The sequence below is a fragment of the Ursus maritimus genome, unplaced genomic scaffold, assembly GCF_017311325.1.
Source record: "Ursus maritimus isolate PB19 unplaced genomic scaffold, ASM1731132v1 scaffold_4, whole genome shotgun sequence".
Classification (NCBI taxonomy): domain Eukaryota; kingdom Metazoa; phylum Chordata; class Mammalia; order Carnivora; family Ursidae; genus Ursus; species Ursus maritimus.
This window is the reverse complement of record NW_024426552.1, coordinates 93,779,829-93,799,288: the sequence shown is the minus strand read 5'-3', so window position 1 is coordinate 93,799,288 and position 19,460 is coordinate 93,779,829. Positions and strand designations below refer to the sequence as shown.

Here is a 19,460-nt window from a genome sequence, read left to right as displayed (position 1 = left end):
GCACTTTCTCTCCAGGAGAGGATCATTCAAATATCGTTTACTTTTAAAACCATAGCTTCATATGTCCACAGTCTAAAATCCAATAGCACTGGAGGGCTTTATTCTCAACCCACCCCCTCAACCCTAGGTCCTACTCTACTCCAGAGACAGCCTTTTTTATTATTTTTTATTTTTTTATGTATTTGGCGACAGCCTTCTTTAACCTTTCTGAGTTATAGATTTCTCCATAACACCAAGTAATAGTGTATGTGTGTGTGCATGTGCATAGAATATATTGATCAAACATGTGTATGTGTGTAACATATCATATATTGACCAAATGACTCTCTCCTTTGAAAGAAAAGAGGTTACTTATATTTTTTCTCCCTTTTCATTCCTCCCAATCTAAATTTTTTCTTCTGGTCCTATTGGTTGTGATACTTTAAAATAATATACTTGTACATTAATTACTGCATTATTAATTTAAGACAGTATCTCTCTACTCATCAAAACATAAGATGGACACTTGAAGTTCCTCAAGGATCTATCTATGTTAACCATGGTTGCTCAGAATGGAGTCAATATTTCAGGAGTGTTCTAACCACTGTTAGAGGTTCTGTGACTTCTTTAAACCATTAAGTCACTCCATCATGAATCTTGCTTACCTTGAGATTCTGACTGTGCAAAACTCTAAATATTAATCCCGATGAACAAATAATCAAGCCAGACATCTACGATCCTACCTTCAGAAATCTGATGTATTAAGCCAAGACCAGGATTTTCCTACTTTGGATTCAAAGTTTCAAAATATGACAATATAATCTGAATCCTAATTCAATTATTTTGACAATTCCTCCCTGATTTGTCCACGTATCCCATGAGACACGGTAGGTGTTCAATAGGTATTTTTTGAATTTGTTGAAGATTTTGGCTCACCTAATAACTATGTCTTTATCCAGCTCGTTGATGGAGACCATTAGCTTGGATAAAGTCCAAGAATACGGAACCCCATAAAATCTTGCCTCACTTCTGCATGGTTATTCGCCCAATTGCAGATCTTATATAATCCACAATGACATTTTATGAAACTTTTTCAAACATCTTGTAGAAATAATTATGCTTAATGTATAGGGTAACCTCTCCATTTACCAAAATTATAACAAACTTAAAATAACCTAGTCAACCCCTGCCAGATAAACAACGTTAACAATCCTTCTAACCCCAAGAATATATATTTATGAAGTAAATTGGGTTTTTTGCCAAGAATTTTTCATTACAGAACTCATTCTGGTTCTTAAACATTACTAAATTGTTTTTATTTAAAACATTCTGGCAACTCTCCAGAATGCTTTTCCTCAAAAATATAAATTCTACAAGAACTAAGACTTGTAAATATTTTTTAGTGTGTCCTAAGTATAAATAGAATTGATACACTGTTATTTTGAATGTGAAAGCTGCAAGATTAGACACATCTAGATCATTTTCCAACACTCATATTGTTTATGATAGTCGTACCTTCATTGTTGAGAATCCTATCTTGTTTAGTAAGGACTGCCTTCTAAAAAGTAGAAACTAACTTCATGTCAGAATAATAATCTGGGGCATAGCTGAATATAGATTAATAATAACTCAACAGTATTAATGGACTATAATTTCCACAGAATCATTTTCCATCATGTTGTTCAAATAATTTATATTGCCTTTAATATTTTATTGACATAGTCACATAAATTAAATGAAAAATTAAAAATAGATGAGCAATAACCTCTAGTCTACAAGAGGTTAGTTCTTGCTATTAGCAATTAAAACTAGAAATATGTTTTTTATCAAAATGTGCATGTTTATTACTTTTTCTTAAAATTATGTTTTTTTGTTCTGCTTTCCCTTCTTCCTTCAAAGAACCCTAAATCTCTTAATTAGTGATCTCTGATCCCATTAAGTCCCCTCTATCTTTAATTCTCTAATTTTTCTCTTGGCTGAGGATGAAAGCAACAACATAGATATGTTAACATCAATGCGCAAAACAGTGTTCCGGCACTCACCTAGAAATCATGTTACACTACGTGACCTCCCAGATGTTTTTCAATTTTTTCTACATTACCACATTCTATTTGAGTGGTTCTTACCCTTGACATTAGAAACACCTACAGTGCCTTCGAAATCACCTGTTTGGGTCCTTTTGCCAGGCCTATTAAATCAGAATATCTAAGGATGGGGCTTAGGCATCAGCATTTTTTTTTTTTTTTAATTTCCCAAACATTTCCTTTGCATTGTATCTTGACTTGTCTACATGGTTTTAAGGTCAATGCTAATATCCTTGAACAAGAAATCTTTTTCTCAGCTTAATTAGTAATATCATGTGGCTTGCCTTTAAACCAGATAACTGTATTCCCCTTCTTTCCTAATCAGTCTTTATCCTTTTAATCATGAAAAATACCTCACATTAATTCAGTTTTATTAATCAAGTCCTTTGACAAAATGTAACTTAAATATCTAGTTAGTATTTGAGAAGAATGGGTTCTTCTCTTTGATATTCAAGTTGACTTCTGGGATAGAATTAGGCCACAGTTCAGAAAGAAGTATATTTAATGTCGATTTTCATTCCAGATTTCCTAGCAAGGTTTTCTTTATTCTTAGTAGGAAAAATTAACTGACAAACACCTAAGCTTAAAAATCACAACTGAACAATTGATACTTTTTAATTTATATTTTCCACAAATTTTGATCTAAACTGTACACTCTGTTTTCATCATGATACCTCAGAACTTGTGATGTCTGTCCAAGCTCAGCCTTCCTAAGTCTAGTTCTTGAAATGGCATGGTTGGGGGCTTTCTATTTCATCACCATTTTTATATTAGGAGAAAGAGCACCTAAGGTTATGATTTAATATAAAGACAAAATTTAGCTATTCGCATAATGATGAAGGCATATATTCTTTTGCTTAATCTTTACCTTGCTTCAACTGTTACTATTTAATAATGCAGGATTATTCATATACATTAGAACTAAAAATCAGTGGACTGAGACCAGACACATGGATCCTCATTTTAATATTACTCAGATCTGTCAGCTTAGGTATGTGATTTTACCTGTCCATTTCTTCACCTTTCTCCCAACGGGGCCCCTGTCAGCTCTGAAATTCTGTCAGTTCTGTCTAGAATGTACTAAAGTTGTTCAAGCCATTATCTATAGATTCCAAAACAACAATTCAAACAAATTTAGAAAAGGGCACTATGAAGATTGGACTAGAGAAACCACAATGTTCTCAGTCTAATTTCACTGAAGAATTTTTTCCTGCTCCCATGGGGCACCTGGGTGGCTCAGTTGGTTAAGTGTCTGCTTTCAGCTCAGGTCATGATCCCAGGGTCCTGGGATGAAGCCCCACATCCGGCTCCCTGCTCAGTGGGACCCTGCTCTTCCCTCCTGCTTGTGCCTTTGCTCTCTCAAGTAAATAAATAAAATCTTTGAAAAGAAAAATCATTTTTTCCTGCTCCCTTCAAGAGACAGAATCATTTCACATAGACCTAATAAAACTACTCTAAACAACAGGAAAATACATAAATTAAACTGTTATTTTATCCTATAACTATTATATTTGTAAACAGGTAACTTCATGGATGGGTAAATACATGGATAGATGTATGGATAGATAGAGAATCTGTTTTCAGTGCCCTTTGTAAAACCAAATCAGCATTATTTATACATTGGCAACTCGTCCAAGTTTAATACAGAGTAGGAGGGAAAAAAAGATTCATAGTATCCTAATAATGATATAAAATTAAGGAAAAGTAGAAAACGGACTCAGATGACTCTATCAAAGTGAGACTGGTTTGGTTTCATCAAACATTTACTACTAACTCCAGCCACCCTGTAGGGGATAGATACAAAATGAAATAAGAACAAGAGAGAGAGAGAGTATGTATCACTAGGGGATTTTGAGGACAGCAGTGCAGCAGCTCAGCTCTCCGGGGTAATCCGTAAAAATGGATAGCCTACTTGCAGATGATAGGATAACAGGAACTGATGGAACTGGGTCTCCTGAATACTCCTTTATGTATTAACAAGTCTATTTCTTTAGAATTTAAGCCTTTGGATAATCCACAAAAGCATCATCAGTGAACGCTTAAAGGCAATTTTGTTTGACATGATATATGCAAGCAAAAGTATTCTACTGTATAGCTCAGATAATGTTTTTTATCATAAAATCATAGAACAGAGCTTCCTTTAAGAAATATTTTTACCAATTTTTTTTTTCCAAAACTGAAGTCCAATCTAAAATATTGGCTGGAAATTAAAATCTTCTCTTATGCTAACCATCTTTAAATTGTTACCATAACCATTATCTTCTCTGTTTCTTTTTACATTCTTTTCAACAAGAATGACAGAAGATATACAGCTGTAAGACTCAGATTTCTATTAAGTGTCTGTTTGTGTACTCTATCACTGAACTTGAAAGATTCAAAACATTTTCTAGCACTATGAATTGTTCTGCAAAAATCTCACTGATGCCCCAGTTCAACAAATTTAAGTTTAATAAACTCAAGTTTAATAGACTTAACTAATACCAACATATTATTTCAGGTGCTCTCCTTTTCAGAACAAAAGTTTACTTGGGAAACCAAAACAATTTCAATTAAACTGATTTTTTGCCATTGTCATTACTCACCTAACACTAAAAAACAGACTTTGTCTTAGTCTTCAAAAAAAAGTTTTCTAATTTTGCTTTTCAAAGACCACCATTCCTATTTTGTTTTACAAAGTAAACTTAAACACTTTAAATTTTTCTTTCTTTCTTTCTTTCTTTCTCTCTTTCTCTCTTTCTCTCTTTCTCTTTCTCTCTCTCTCTCTCTCTCTCTCCCCTCAAGATTTATACTAACAACAACTTTGAAGGAAATAACTGAAAACCAGATAGAACAAGGGAATTCTGGTTTAAGTATCATTGCAGACTAGGTTTTCATAGGGGGCTTTTGTGCTTCAAAGAAACACAACTCTGAATAAAACATAATTTCTGTTGTCTTGCTGGGTCTTCAGGGATTGGGGACAATCTCTACAGGTCCAAAAGAAAAAAGAGGGAAAAAGAAGCAAACTTAAAATAGAAACAGTGAACAGTAGGCACAAATGAAGAGACTACAAGCAGGAACCTAAGCCTTGGACCATCAGCAAAGTAGAGGTACTGAGGTGAGACTGTTCAGTGAAATGGACAACAGAAAAGGAGAGTAGTCGCCTCAGGACAGCAGTTTCCCTCATTTCCACCTTCAGAAACAAACAGAAATCTCTGGAGGAAAGCATCTTCCGTTTAGTTCCTCAGGGTGCCTATACTTTAGCAACAACGAAAAATGAGGTGACAATAAAAGATAGTCAGACATAAAAAGGAAACAAGTCACCATGAGGGAGAACCACCAGAATAGCAAATATCAGATTTAGATCTCTAAGGACTCCAGATAACTATAATTATTAGATAAGAACATATAATAATGAAATTGAAATTAAAGAGCTAGAAATAAAAAATCCCAAAATGAGTAAGCACCAAAAGACTATCCAAAACTACCAGGCAGTTAAAAAAAAGTGTTTTAGAAAAAAAAACAAAAACAAAAACAAAAAACTATATTAAAATTTAAAACTCAGTGAATGGGTTATATAGAAAGTGGGCCCACCCTGATTAGAAACACTCACATTAAAGTCAAGAATATGATAAGTTGCCTCAAAAAAAAAAAAATAGGAAAAACCTGAACAAGGAATGGGAAAGAAATTTGTGCATGAAATTTTTCCAAAAGACAGCTAAAATAATGAATAAATGGAGAAATACAGGGTGTGGTTTCTCAGCATTTTTAATTAAAGATGTCAAATATCATCATATTCGATGAAATTTCAACTCAAACACTAGTATGTTTTTTCATGAAGCATGAATACTGATCCTGAAATTTACTTGGTTTATAAAGGATAAAATGTAGAAGATAGTTAAAATTGAAAGAAGAAAACAAGAAGTAGAAAATGCTCAGTATCAAAATACAGGATGCCTAGGTGGCTCAGTCGGTTAAGCATCTGCCTTCAGCTCAGGTCATGATCCCAGGGCCTGGGATCGAATCCCACATCAGGTTCCCTGCTCAACAGAGAGTCTGCTTTTCCCTTTCCCTCTGCCTCTCCCTTTTCCCTCCCCTCTGCCAGGCTTATGTTCTGTCTGTCTTTCTCAAACAAATAAATAAAATAATCTTTAAAAATATATATATACATACATACAATAAAGTTACGCTGGTTAAATGATATATTATGTAGGAAAAGACAGACTGATGGAAAGAATAAAACACCCAGAAATAAATTCATATATAAATATATATATGGTAATTCAAATGATAACAAATAGCATTTCAAATCAGTGAGAGACAAATTCAAAAAATAATCTCGGATATCCATCTGTAGAAAAAAAAACTTTACACAAAATAAACCACAAAGGTAAATGCAAACTATATTCAAAAACAGAAAAACTATTAGCAGAAATAAAGACTACTTTTATAAAAATGAAGTGTAAAAGACATTCCTAATATAGATACAAAATCTAGAGCCTTAAAGAAAATCATTTCTTAGACTCAACTTCATAAAAATTAAAGACTTCTGTTAAAAAAAAAAAAAAAGAAAAAGAAAAACTTTTGAATGAGGGGATGCCAGGGTGGCTCAGTGGGTTAAGTGTCTGCTTTTGGCTTAGGTCATGATCCCAGGGTCCTGGGATTGAGCCCCGCATCAGGCTCCCTGCTCAGCAGGGAGCCTGCTTCTCCCTCTCCCTCTGCCTCTGCCTGCCACTCCCCCTGCTTGTGCTCTCTCTCTCTCTGACAAATAAATACATAAAATCTTAAAAAAAAAAAAAAAAACTTTTGAATGAGAAAAAGAACACCAAGTTAAAAGATATATGCTTGAAATAAGTAAAATATTGGCATCATCTATAATAAAAATAATCAAAATATTTTTCAAACTACTACAAATCAATAAGAAAAAGAGAGTTAATAAGAAAGGGCATAATCAGATAATGCACCAAAAAACAATAAATATATGAATATAAATAAATCTGAAAAAGAAACTCATCCTAATTTTTTATCCGTCAGGCTCACACACAAAAAAGTGAACACATTAATAGTATCCATTATTGACAAGACTGTGGGGAAACAAGCACCTTTACACACCTCTGATGAGTATACCAATGGGTACAATGTTTCTAGATCTAAATCAGCAATATCTTAAAAAGTTCTTCAAGAAGTGCATTCCCTAGCAATTGCATTACTGGGTATTTACCCCAAGGATACAGATGTAGTAATCCAAAGGGGCACCTGCACCCCAGTGTTTACAGCAGCAATGTCCACAATAGCCAAACTATGGAAAGAGCAGAGATGTCCACCAGCAGATGAATGGATAAAGATGTGGTGTATGTATACAAAAGAATATTATTCAGCCATCAGAAAGGATGAAACCTTATCATTTACATCAACGTGGATGGAACTGGACGGTATCATGCTGAGTGAAATAAGTCAAGCAGAGAAAGACAATTATCATATGGTTTCACTCATATGTGGAACATAAGAAATTGTGCAGAGGGTCACAGGAGAAGGGAGGGAAAATGGAATGGGAAGAAATCAGAAAGGGAGACAAACCATGAGAGACTCTTAACTATGGGAAAGAAACTGAGGGTTACTGGAGGGGAGGTGGGCAGGGGGATGGGGTAACTGGGTGATGGGCATTAAGGAGGGCACGTGATGTGATGAGCACTGGGTATTATACGCAACTGATGAATTACTGAACTCTACATATGAAACTAATGATGTACTATATGTTGGCTAGTTGAATTTAAATTAAAAAAAAAAAAAGAAGTGCATCCCTGTTAACCCAATAGCATCACTTCTAGGAACTTATCTCTAGGAACTTATCACAAAGAAATTAACACATGAGGTCTTAAAGATGTGTGTGCATGTCTGTGCATTTGTGCGTGTGTGTGTGAGAGAGAGAGGGGGGGAGGGAAGGAAGGAAAGATGGTTTATAAAGGTAAAAAATTAGAAATATCTTTTATGATCAACAGGTGATTGATAATGAAGTTATGACTACCTATACTATGCAGCAGGCAAAAATTCAGGCCTATGGGGGCACCTGGGTGGTGCAGTCGTTAAGCATCTGCCTTCGGCTCAGGGCGTGATCCCAGAGTCCTGGGATCGAGCCCCACATCAGGCTACTCCACTGGGAGCCTTCTTCTTCCTCTCCCACTCCCCCTGCCTGTGTTCCCTCTCTCGCTGGCTGTCTCTCTCTCTGTCAAATACAGCAATAAAAGTCTTTAAAAAAAATTCAGGCCTTTGTAAAGTCACACAGAAAGATCTCCAGGAGCTATTATTAGGGAAAACTAAGTTGCAGAAAAATATGTCTTGTGTGATACCATGTACATAAAAACTAATAATAAATACTACCTTGTATTTGTAGACATACATAGAATGGTATATATAATAATATATTGTACTGTTACATATAATATATAACACAGTTGACCCTTGAACAACATGGGCTTGAACTATGTTGGTCCACTTACATGTGCATTTTTTTTATAAATACAGTACTATTTATGTATTTTCTCTTTCTTGTGATTTTCTTAGCATTGTCTTTTCTCTCTTACTTTATTGTAAGAATAACACATAAAACATGCAAAATATGTGTTAATCAACTATTTATGTTATTAGTAAGGTTTCTAGTCAACAGTAGGCTATTGGTAGTTAAGTTCTGGAGGGGTGAAAAATTATACATGACTTTTCAACTGTGTGCCTCTAACCCCCATTTGTTCAATGGTCAAATGTATATTATAATATAAATTGTGAGAAGATATGCATACATGTTAATAATGGCTATTTCTTGGGAGAGGAACTGATTTGAAGGGGAAGTGAACAAAAGGAATATTCACTTTTTTGCACTACATGCCTTCTCATTTGCAATTTTCATGGAAGGACATTCATCCATTTACTTGTGTAGTTTAAACAAAATGAAAATGGCTTTGTTGCTGGATGAATAGAAGGAAGTTGAGGAGAAAGAGTACGCAGAAGGAAAAGGAAGATAAACAGATAAGATGCAGTCATCATGCAAAAGTCTTACTTTGTATTTTCCTTACCAACTTTGGGACCACAATGTAGAAATTGGGCTCTAGGAAAAATCAGAACCTTCAGTGAAGGACTGTTACAAAGTCATCTGATTCTGGTGGCCAAATCAGTGTGAACAGCCCAGAAGAGGAGTTAGGAGCAATAGAAGAGCCTAATCAGGCTCACCAGTTACAACATCAACCTCCAGAGAGATCTCCCCTAGGCTTTGAAAATCTTTCTACTCCTCATGGTAATTCCTCCTCCAAATCCCCAAGTTACTGACTCCCAGCAGGGCCTTGTCATCAGTGAAAGCTTAGAAGTCCAAAGCAAAGTGAAATTGGACTATCATTTAGTATGATACCAACTTCTATAGGGAGAAATTTTCTTAATCATCACTGCAAAATGGCAACAGAGCAGTCTCCTAAAAAACAACTTAAGTCTCAGATCATTTTTGGAAAAAAATTATTTAGATCTAAATCACTTTGGTCTGAAATTCTCTAATATAGCAAATAATTGACCAAAATATGATTCATCCAAAGGCTCTTTGAAAAAAAAGATGTGCTCTTTCATTTTCTCTGTTCCTTAACTTAACCCCAATTACATAAAACATCCAAAAGAATTGTACAGTAATAAAGCAAAGGCTTAACTTGATAGTAGAAAGCCCTGTTGTTTGTTGTAAAGACATAAAGATTAAGATTGTTATGCCTTTATCAAAGTGAAATGGATTTAGACCAGTGTAAAAGACAGCATGACAAGCTTTATTATAATGCAATAGTTTACATGTCAAAGCAAAAATAGAATGATCAAACAGCTTTGGAAGAGGCTAGGTAGTTTTAACATTTAGGATACCTACACACAATCCGTTCTGACTCTAAGGACATTTTTTTTTTTCACTTGCTTTTAAAGTGGTAAAACCTTTTGTGCACTAAAACTGCAGTGGGTAACAGATGTCAGCCTTCTGTGACCAGCTCAAGGGATCTCAAGGAGAAACCCAAACCAAGAAGAACCAGAAAACCAGGCAAACAGAACATGCAGGTAATATTTTTGAACAATCGGGTATGATAGAAACATAATATATGAAGATGACCTAAGGGTCTTTCGCAAGTATATGTGGAAATCAGTAAACCTTAATTTTTACACCAAACAAATTATACCTTGTGACACACAATTATACTTTGGAGAACTGCTTCTGAACACATACACCCTTCCCCTTTTGTGCATATAATCCCTTGTAAACTGACAAACTTTGGAGCAGTTCTTCAGAACAATCTGAAAGACTGTCTCCCAGGCTATAGTCTTCAGTAAGATGAATAAAGCATTTATTAACCTACTTTAAGTTTGGCTCTTGTTTTTCAGTCAATACTTTCATGGAATTCTGTAATGATAAAACACCTGTTATTTCTTTCATATTTATGTTTGATAAAGATTCCTTCATTCAAGATTTCTTGAGGAGCTACTATGTGTTTGGCACAATCCAAAAAAGATCTAGTCCTTAACCTAATGAATCCCATCAACTGGTTGAGTTACACTATTTTATATGTTATATTCAACATGTGTTTAGTGTATGTTAACATGGGCTATGTCCTGGGAAACACAAAAAATGCATTCAACCAATAATCTTTGCTTTTAAGGACTCAAAATCTAGTGAGAGATACATATATAACCTTTGAGTATATAAAACCCATTACATTAAATTTGGTACTAGAAGTCATAACAAAGTCCTCAAAGATCTCAAAAATTTAAAAAACTGAATTTGACTAGGACATTAAAAAAGTTTTTAGTCTGAGTTTTTTGGTACTTTAGGTTAATATGTCTTCACTTCAAAGTGTAAACAAATAACCATTGAGCAAACAAGACAAGGTGCCAGGCACTGTGATGGATACCAAGTATACCAGCTGAGGGGCACCTGGGTGGCACAGCGGTTAAGCCTCTGCCTTCGGCTCAGGGCATGATCCCGGCGCTATGGGATCGAGCCCCACATCAGGCTCCTCCGCTATGAGCCTGCTTCTTCCTCTCCCACTCCCCCTGCTTGTGTTCCCTCTCTCGCTGGCTGTCTCTATCTCTGTCAAATAAATAAAAATCTTTAAAAAAAAAAAAAGTATACCAGCTGAAAAGATACTACCCCTGCTTAAGGAAGCAAACTAACAATTTTAATACAACAGGTTACATGTTCTGATGAGAGACACACAGGTGCAACTGGAGTGAAAAGAAGGAAACACCTAGGTCTGTGTGAAAGATTACAAAAAGTCTGAAACTTTGAAGATAAACAGGCATTTGCCAGTTGATCATCAAGGAGAGGGAACCAAAGGCAGAAGGAAGAGCACACTGCAGAGCCATAAGGCAGCATGGCGGGAACAGCCAATGGTGCGATATGGCTGGAGGATTAAATGAACAAAAGAGAAAAGCAGGAAATAAAGTAGGGGTAACAGACTGGGGGAGGGCTTTGTACAAAAGTTTAAGAATTCTGGAGTTGATATTTAGACTGAGGATTAGATGAAGTGCTAAAAGTTTTTTTACAAACTACTTCATTAGCAGGAAAAGGGACAGATTAGAGTCAGACCAATCTGAAAGTAGGGAGACAGGTTAGAAAAGCCTTGCAAAATTTTGGGCAAAAGAAGATGAGTTTTTTATTTGAGCAGTGGCAGCTGAGAGAGGAGAAGATTTATACAATAGGTAAATCAGTAAAATAAGCAAGTTTGGCAGGACTTGTGGGTGGGGTAGAGTTAAGGAGTTGAAGATGAGTTTCTTTTTTTTTTTTTTTAAAGATTTTATTTATTTGACAGAGATAGAGACAGCCAGCGAGAGAGGGAACACAAGCAGGGGGAGTGGGAGAGGAAGAAGCAGGCTCATAGCGGAGGAGCCTGATGTGGGGCTCGATCCCGTAACGCCGGGATCACGCCCTGAGCTGAAGGCAGACGCTTAACCGCTGTGCCACCCAGGCGCCCCGAAGATGAGTTTCTATTTAACTTTTACATATACATGTATCATTTTAGAATAAAATAAAAAGTCAGATTCACTGAAAGTCTCAGAGCCTGTCCTCAGTAAGCCTATTGCTCAACCTTCTTCTCTCACAACCAAATGTCTTGAAATCTATCACGTTACCTGGATCTATAAAATCAGGCATTAAGGAAAATGAAAGTTTTACATAGAAACAAGTGACAAGATTGTTAGAGATTAAGAAGTTTTCCTAAGGAGATATGGTAGTAAATAATGTGGTCAGGATTTGACATGGACTGCCTGGTTCTGGCACCATGTTTTTTTCCACCATATTTAAAATATCCCATAAATGTCTCCAAAGAGAAATGGACTGATATACATAATTGAAATGTTAATATACTTGATAGTCTTCAGATTAACTTTGATTTCTGAGTTTCCTCAATATCAAAACAAAAATAGCTAATTAGCTATGCCTCTTCCATATCCTACCATTACCAAGCAACACTTCCTCATCTCCACTTGTTTGCTCTATTGAATTAGTGAGAACTTTGGAAACTCTCAAGATGTGATCTTTTGAGAATGCAGTTATAAGGATTAAATCCATGAGTATATGGTTTAAAAGTTTTTTAATGAAATACTTCGCTCAGTTGTCCAGGACTATGCTTAAGTTACCATAAATATCTTTTCTAATATAGATTTCCAAAGCCATAGTAGTTAGCCAGTGTATTTTAAAAATCCACCCATCCCTCAGAGGAATTCAGGTCCACAGATAGATTTAGGTAGGAACTGAGGAGGCAGAACTAAATAAATTAAATGTACAATGTTACTTACTTTATCTTTGGAGAAGCTGAAGAGTTGTTTTCTTGCAGCAAAGAATTGGACAGCTATTACACTGGCTGAATGACCCCAAAGGACACCAACTGGCTTAGAGACAACATAGGGGTTCCAAAGACAAACTTTATTGTTGATGCCAGCAGTTGCTAATCAGAATTAGAAGGGGGAAAAGTGGTTTTAGTAACATGAACAACCCATACAATTTCCTTTTTGAAATGAATATGTGTCACCTATCTGGGGGTTGTTAAATGCGTCTGAGCACTAATGCACCCTGCCTTGAAGGAAGGAAGACCATGTCAAGCTAATGGGGCATGAGTTCTATCACTGGAAATGGCTGACATGGAAGGAGTGAACGTGAGGTGACAGGACAATAACGTCCTGTTTAGGAGGCAACCAGCAGCCCAACCAGGAGGGCACAAAATCCTGCTTCCCAGTCTTGATGTTTTCCCACTCCGGCTAGCACAACCTAGGAATGTGGACCAAGTTACAGTACTCCTAGGAGTGAGCAAGAACTAAAACAATATTTAAAGTCTCCAAATTAATGAGAAAGTATATGGAAACAAATTATTTCCACCACCATATAAATAATTCAGTATTTACAAGCACACAAAAAGCAGAATTATACCTTTAACCTACTCTGAGAGAATAAGATTTTTTTGATCATGAACTGGTTTTACTGAGGGAGTGCATCAAGAGTGGGGGGGGGGTACAGTGGGTCTTCAGGTCTGTGGAAACTCTGTAGAGAGCTCTTTGTCTTTCTTGCTGAGGGCCAAATGTAGAGCTAAGCTCATTCCCTCTTATTTTTCCAGCACTATGCTAGGTATAAAGAAGTGATCATTGTCAGGGGGCTAAGTAATCAATGAATCAATGGAATGGTTGATATTTGAGTCCTTTCAAACTCAGTTGGCTAACCCAGCCTTCTCTAATAAGTCTACAATTCTCCCTGAAAGGTGGATACTGGCATATTCATGAGTTCATATCTGAAGTATCTTTTACCATGACTGTCAGCCATGATCAGTAGGGATTTTAGAGACTCAGCCTCCTAGCTGGTATCAGTACTCTATGAATGATAATTATTGAATTAGGCTTATATTAATATGACCCATTCCAAAGGCCGTGTATGTTCATTCTCTGTCACTACTCTATTAATTTTTAATATCTCACCTTTTTTTTTACAATGTTTGAATATATACACATATATAGAGATATTATATACCAAATTATCAGCTTTCAAAATGTCATATATCTTATTTAAATAGTTAACGTCTAAAAATTTTACAGATTATTTCTTCAGGTAACATGTACTCTTTTATATCCAAACAAGAAACTCTCATTTTAAACTAAAATTCAGATAATCTGAAAATGTTCAAAAAGCACTGGAGGCTGTATTCTGAAAGGGGAAAAGCGGCCTACAGGTTGCCGCTGTGGCAGGCGCATGCGCTGTAGCGTGGCGGCAGCAGCAGGCAGAGCATTTGGTGGGGTCAGAGAGATGGCAGAAGAGCAGACACCGCACAAAAACTGTCTTCTGCTTCTATATCACCTTACACCCCCACAGATTCTAATAAAAACACTCATGAAAGCATTGGGGCGCTTTCTCATATTTTCACCCCAATGTAGTAGTTCCTAGGTGCCGCACGTCATAATGCATCATTATTAGACATTCTCGGGCAATAAAATGTGAGCTGTTTAAGTCGGTCTCCCCGGCAATAAAGCAACAAGGTGGAGAGGCTCCCTGCATACCAACATGTATCCCAGACTATTTATGAGGCCCTCGTAGTTATCATGATTTATTTTACATACCAATTAAATTGAGCTGAGAGTGGTAATCAAAAGCATGAATGCCTTCGGCGACGTTGAAGGATGTCATTTTAAGATGCTTTTTTGATTTCTCTCTCCAAGCCAGCACCACAGTGTTTGAATTGCTGGTTGTACTGGAAATGATAGCATCTAAAGATGCATTGTAAGTAACTGATAAAAAAAGAAAAGATCTTTCGTTGGTTTCTCACAACACATGAGCAAAATAAAACTGTTTTAATACCTGAAGTCAAAAATGAAACCCAAATTATGATCACTCAGCCTGACATGTGGGGAATACCTCATTCTGAATGCTCCCCCCCCTCCATGAAAGAATTTACAATGAGAAGTTACAGCTAAGTCTGCATTCAGACATTTTACCCAATCTCAGGATACCTTGAAATTTTTTTCAGTTGGAACACATGGCAGGAAACAACATTAGTCACAATAATCATATGGGATTCTGGAGAATAAAGATGAGTAATTGGCCAGATTCCTAGGTTCTTCCTCCTGGGTTTGAAGCAGGCAAACAGGAGCTTACCAGCCATCTGCTGCTCCCCAAGGTCCAACTTATGCCGAAACCATGGTTTATTTAAGTCATGACTGGTCTAGAATGTTAGAGTGGGATTGCCAGATCTTGCTGCCTTTTGTCAGGAGGATCTTTCCATTTCTATCAGACTCACTGGCTCCGAAAGGCAAATAGCTCTTATCCTCTAGGAACAGTATTCATATGTCCTCCTTGTTTTCTCTCCATTCTTTTCTCTCATCTGTCTTTCTTTCAAAGAGAAAGAGAGAGAGAGGAAGGAAGGGAGAACAAACCTAAGAACTGATCAGATCCTATAAAGGTGAGTCGTCTGAGCCTCAATAGGGAGCAATTAATTTCTGGGCCATAAAGTTCCCTGAGCACCTCTACTCCCCTGCTGCTACTTTACGGGAAGTACCAACGGTCTAAAATCTGATGACAATTGTTCTTATAGGAAGCAACCTCACTGAAAATATTCCTTTTGTTTACAGAAAATGCTGAGGGTTATTGTAACTTGACTCAATGAAGCAATATTATAAAATCTAAAGTGTATAACAATACTGTAATTATATCTTCAAATCCATGGAAATTTTATAATATTATAGTACAACCAAAATAAAGTATTTCCACCCAGAAAATTACTTTGTCATGTGTTCCCACATTATATCCAACTATAATCTTCAGTTTCGAGGCTATAAAGAGAAACATATAAAGAAGTACATTCTGCTCTGGAATTCAAAGTATTGCTTTTAGATTTGACTCCGCAGGCTACCGAGTGACATTTATGGGCCTGTAGTGTTACATATCGGAGGCTCAACAATTCACACTTTATTTCTAGACCAAGATATAACTTGTATCTGATTAGATTGTGGAATGTCAGAGTTCCTGAGAATGCCTGAGTAAGAAGAGGTGAGGTTAAAGCCATTTCCTTAAAATAAAATTATCTGATAAATAAAAATGTGTTCCTCACTTCTTGAAGACAGCAAAGGAAATGATAGGTTATAATGAAGAAGTTTTTAAAATATCAAGCAAGGGAATGAGCAGAACTGATAAAATAAACGATTTGTTTTTAAAACTCAGTGAGTTTGAAGATTGGTAAAGTATTTTTTAAATTACTTTTAGATAATATTTTGAGAGGAAAAAAAGACAACCTGATCATGTCCGTCCATTAAGATGCTCACTTTCCGTGTTTCCGCTCTTTGCCACTTAGTCATAAAAAAAGGCATTAAGGGAACTGCCACTGATCCCTGTCCTCATTTGTGCTGTCGAAACGACCCCGTGTAATGGCAATTAGTTAATGTGGGAAAAGTGATTTGAAAATGAAAAGTGATACCTGAAAACTGAGTAAGTAATGCTGTTAGGCGAAGTTGGAATAAGCTAGAATGAGGCCGCTTTGTATCACCTGCCAACAGGTAGAAGCTGGAGCAGAGTAGAAAATTGGCCCCTTTTCCTTCCTTCCTTCCTTCCTTCCTTCCTTCCTTCCTTCCTTCCTCTTCCTTCTTCCTTCTTCCTTCTTTCTTTTCTTTTCTTTCAGATTTAATTTAATTAATTTATTTATTTGAGAGAACGAGAGAGAGCACAGAGCTCCCTCTGTGAGAGGGAGAAGCAGACTTTCCACTGAGCACAGTCCAATGTTGGGCTCGATCCCAGGACCCCGGGACCATGAACTGAGCCAAAGGCAGATGCTCAACCAAGCCACCCCGGCACCCCAAAATTGGGCCATTTCTAACTAGGAATTCTTGTGATCATTTTCTAAGCTTTTTTACTTTATGAGTTGTATGATTTTGGAAAACACCTTATCTTGAACTTTCTTGATGTTCTTTTGCTTGAGGGCATTTGTTTTCTGTTGCGTTTCTTATTTCGAAGTTGGAGTCTCATCCTCTGAGGCCCCCACACGGCCTTCTATATTCTGAGCAACTACCATTTCAAGAAGGAGAGAGAGAATAACCCTATCTATTTCATTTTAAAAAATCAAAATGCACCTAATTCCCCACTGCTAAGCACATTAAAAAATAATAATGCAGTTAATTTAATGACTTCTCAAAATACTGATTCGACCCGTGTTCATGATACAAATGAATCCTCACCTTCCACCATGCTGTTAAACAAGCTGCAGGAAGAGACCTCTTTCTTCAAACCAAGGCCACCAGCTCAAAGCTGATTTCAACTGTTTTAAACACAGCGAGAGAACTGGTAGGAAGGACATGGTGTTCTAGCTAACTCAGGGATGCACCATCTTTTTTCTGGACTAATTTAGATGCAGGGAAGTGGAACAAGGCACAACAAGATACTAAATGTAGCTTCTCTTCCAAACTTAATCTCTATCAATTGTGAAGGTTTCCAAAGGAAATGCAACCTGGGCTCTGTATTCTAAATTCTCTGGCACACCTCCATTAATTAGTGCAGCAATTACTGATTTGAGTATCAGTCTAAACTATTTTGTACTTTCTTTTAGCAGTGGTCAAACAAAGGGGACAAACACCTTTCAACGTAATAATAATAATAATAATAATAATAAATCAATGGTTTTTATTATTGACAATTTAGTGCTCACTTTTTCAGAAGCTACACTTCCAGTCTATAGTACCCAAGGTTTCCAATGATGTTGTCTATATGAGGATGCAATTATCTGGGATCAAAAAAGGGAAAACTCCTCTGAGATTCAAGACACTTATGTCTTGCCACTATTGCATAAAATCTGTCGTTACTTCATAAGCATTTCAGAATATAATTATTTCTCTATTAAAATATGACACAAAACCACTCAGACGAGATGAAAACATTTCTCCTTCAAAGTTTTAAATAAGGAATCTGAACCCTATCTTAAACCAGTAACTTAATACTCTCATGTTTGAAACTAAGTTTTTCCTTTGACATTTCAGCTTTATAAATATTTTATCCTTAGCTTCTATGAAACATTATTACCTTACGTGCTCATGTATTTCTTTCTTTCCTCAATTGTATATTCTTTCCTCACACTAAGAATAAAATCAGCCAAAATATTTCTTGAGGAGTTCTAAGAATATCAATTCATGTTGCTGGGGTAAAAAAGAAAAAAAAAAATCAAATGAAAGCAACCATTGGTTGCTTATTCCCAGTAGGAACAGCCTTGTGGACCAGGGAGCATACTCACTACTAAGCCCACTGTTCTATTTTTGACTCCAGCCTGCCCTCCTCTTTCTCTCTGCTTCATTTCAACATTTCTTTCCTTCTCCTCATCCGGAAATAACTGAGCTGCAAACAAACAAAAAAGTTGTATTTAAACTTCTAATTTCGATTGCTAAATCTGAGAACGGGCATTCATTCACTGGTTGGGACTGAAATGGGTCCTCCTTCCAGAGGTACTTTGAGCTTCAAATCTATAATTGGAAATAAGAGGGGTTCCTGGGTGGCACAGCGGTTAAGCATCTGCCTTCGGCTCAGGGAATGATCCCGGCGTTCTGGGATCGAGCCCCACATCAGGCTCCGAGGCTGGGAGCCTCCTCTCCCACTCCCCCTGCTTGTGTTCCCTCTCTCGCTGGCTGTCTCTATCCTGTAGAATAAATTAAAAAAATCTTTAAAAATATATATAAATATATATAATTGGAAATAAGAGAAAATCTATAAAGACTCTTTACCTTTCTATACTCTGTACTTTCTCCTTTTAAATTATCTTTTTTATTCATTTTCATCAATATCCATTCATATAGGACTACTAAACTGTACATTATTTGTAATTTTTTTACCGCACTTTTTTAACCATAAATAACCCCCTATTTAAAAAAAATTTTGTATCTACCAATATTTAGTAGGATTTCTTTTGATATTTCTCTTTCATTTTGCAATATTTTTCAATAGTATTTATCCAAGGTCTTAGTCTGTTCGGGCTGCTATAATAAAACAAACTGGGTGGCTTAACAACAGACATTTGTTTTTCACAGTTTTGGAGACAGAAAGTCCAAGATCGGGGCGCCTGGGTGGCACAGTCGTTAAGTGCCTGCCTTCCGCTCAGGGCGTGATCCCGGCATTCTGGGATCGAGCCCCACATCAGGCTCCGAGGCTGGGAGCCTGCTTCTTCCTCTCCCACTCCCCGTGCTTGTGTTTCCTCTCTCGCTGGCTGTCTCTCTGTCAAAATAAATAAATAAAATATTTAAAAAAAAAAAAAAGGAAAAAAAAGAAAGTCCAAGATCAAGGTGCTGAGAGTGTGTCTGGTAAGGGCCCATTTCCTGGTTCATAGATGGCCTAATTCTTGCTGTGTCCTCACATGGAGAAAAAGTGAGAGACTCTCTGGGGTCTCTTATTAGACATGAATCCTATTC

The 19,460-nt window shown here is 36.5% G+C and overlaps 1 protein-coding gene across 2 annotated transcripts in view; it reads right to left on the bottom strand.

The window, feature by feature from the left end:
- WDR49 (WD repeat domain 49) overlaps positions 1 to 19,460 on the bottom strand; it is a 125,091-nt gene that overhangs the window by 70,980 nt on the left and 34,651 nt on the right. For both annotated transcript variants that reach the window (XM_040621645.1, XM_040621644.1), the window contains exons 5-6: positions 14,646 to 14,813; positions 12,843 to 12,991 (exon numbers count right to left, since the gene is read on the bottom strand). In XM_040621645.1, the coding sequence (XP_040477579.1) occupies positions 12,843 to 12,991; positions 14,646 to 14,813 (317 nt within the window). The remainder of the gene's footprint in view (positions 1 to 12,842; positions 12,992 to 14,645; positions 14,814 to 19,460) is intronic.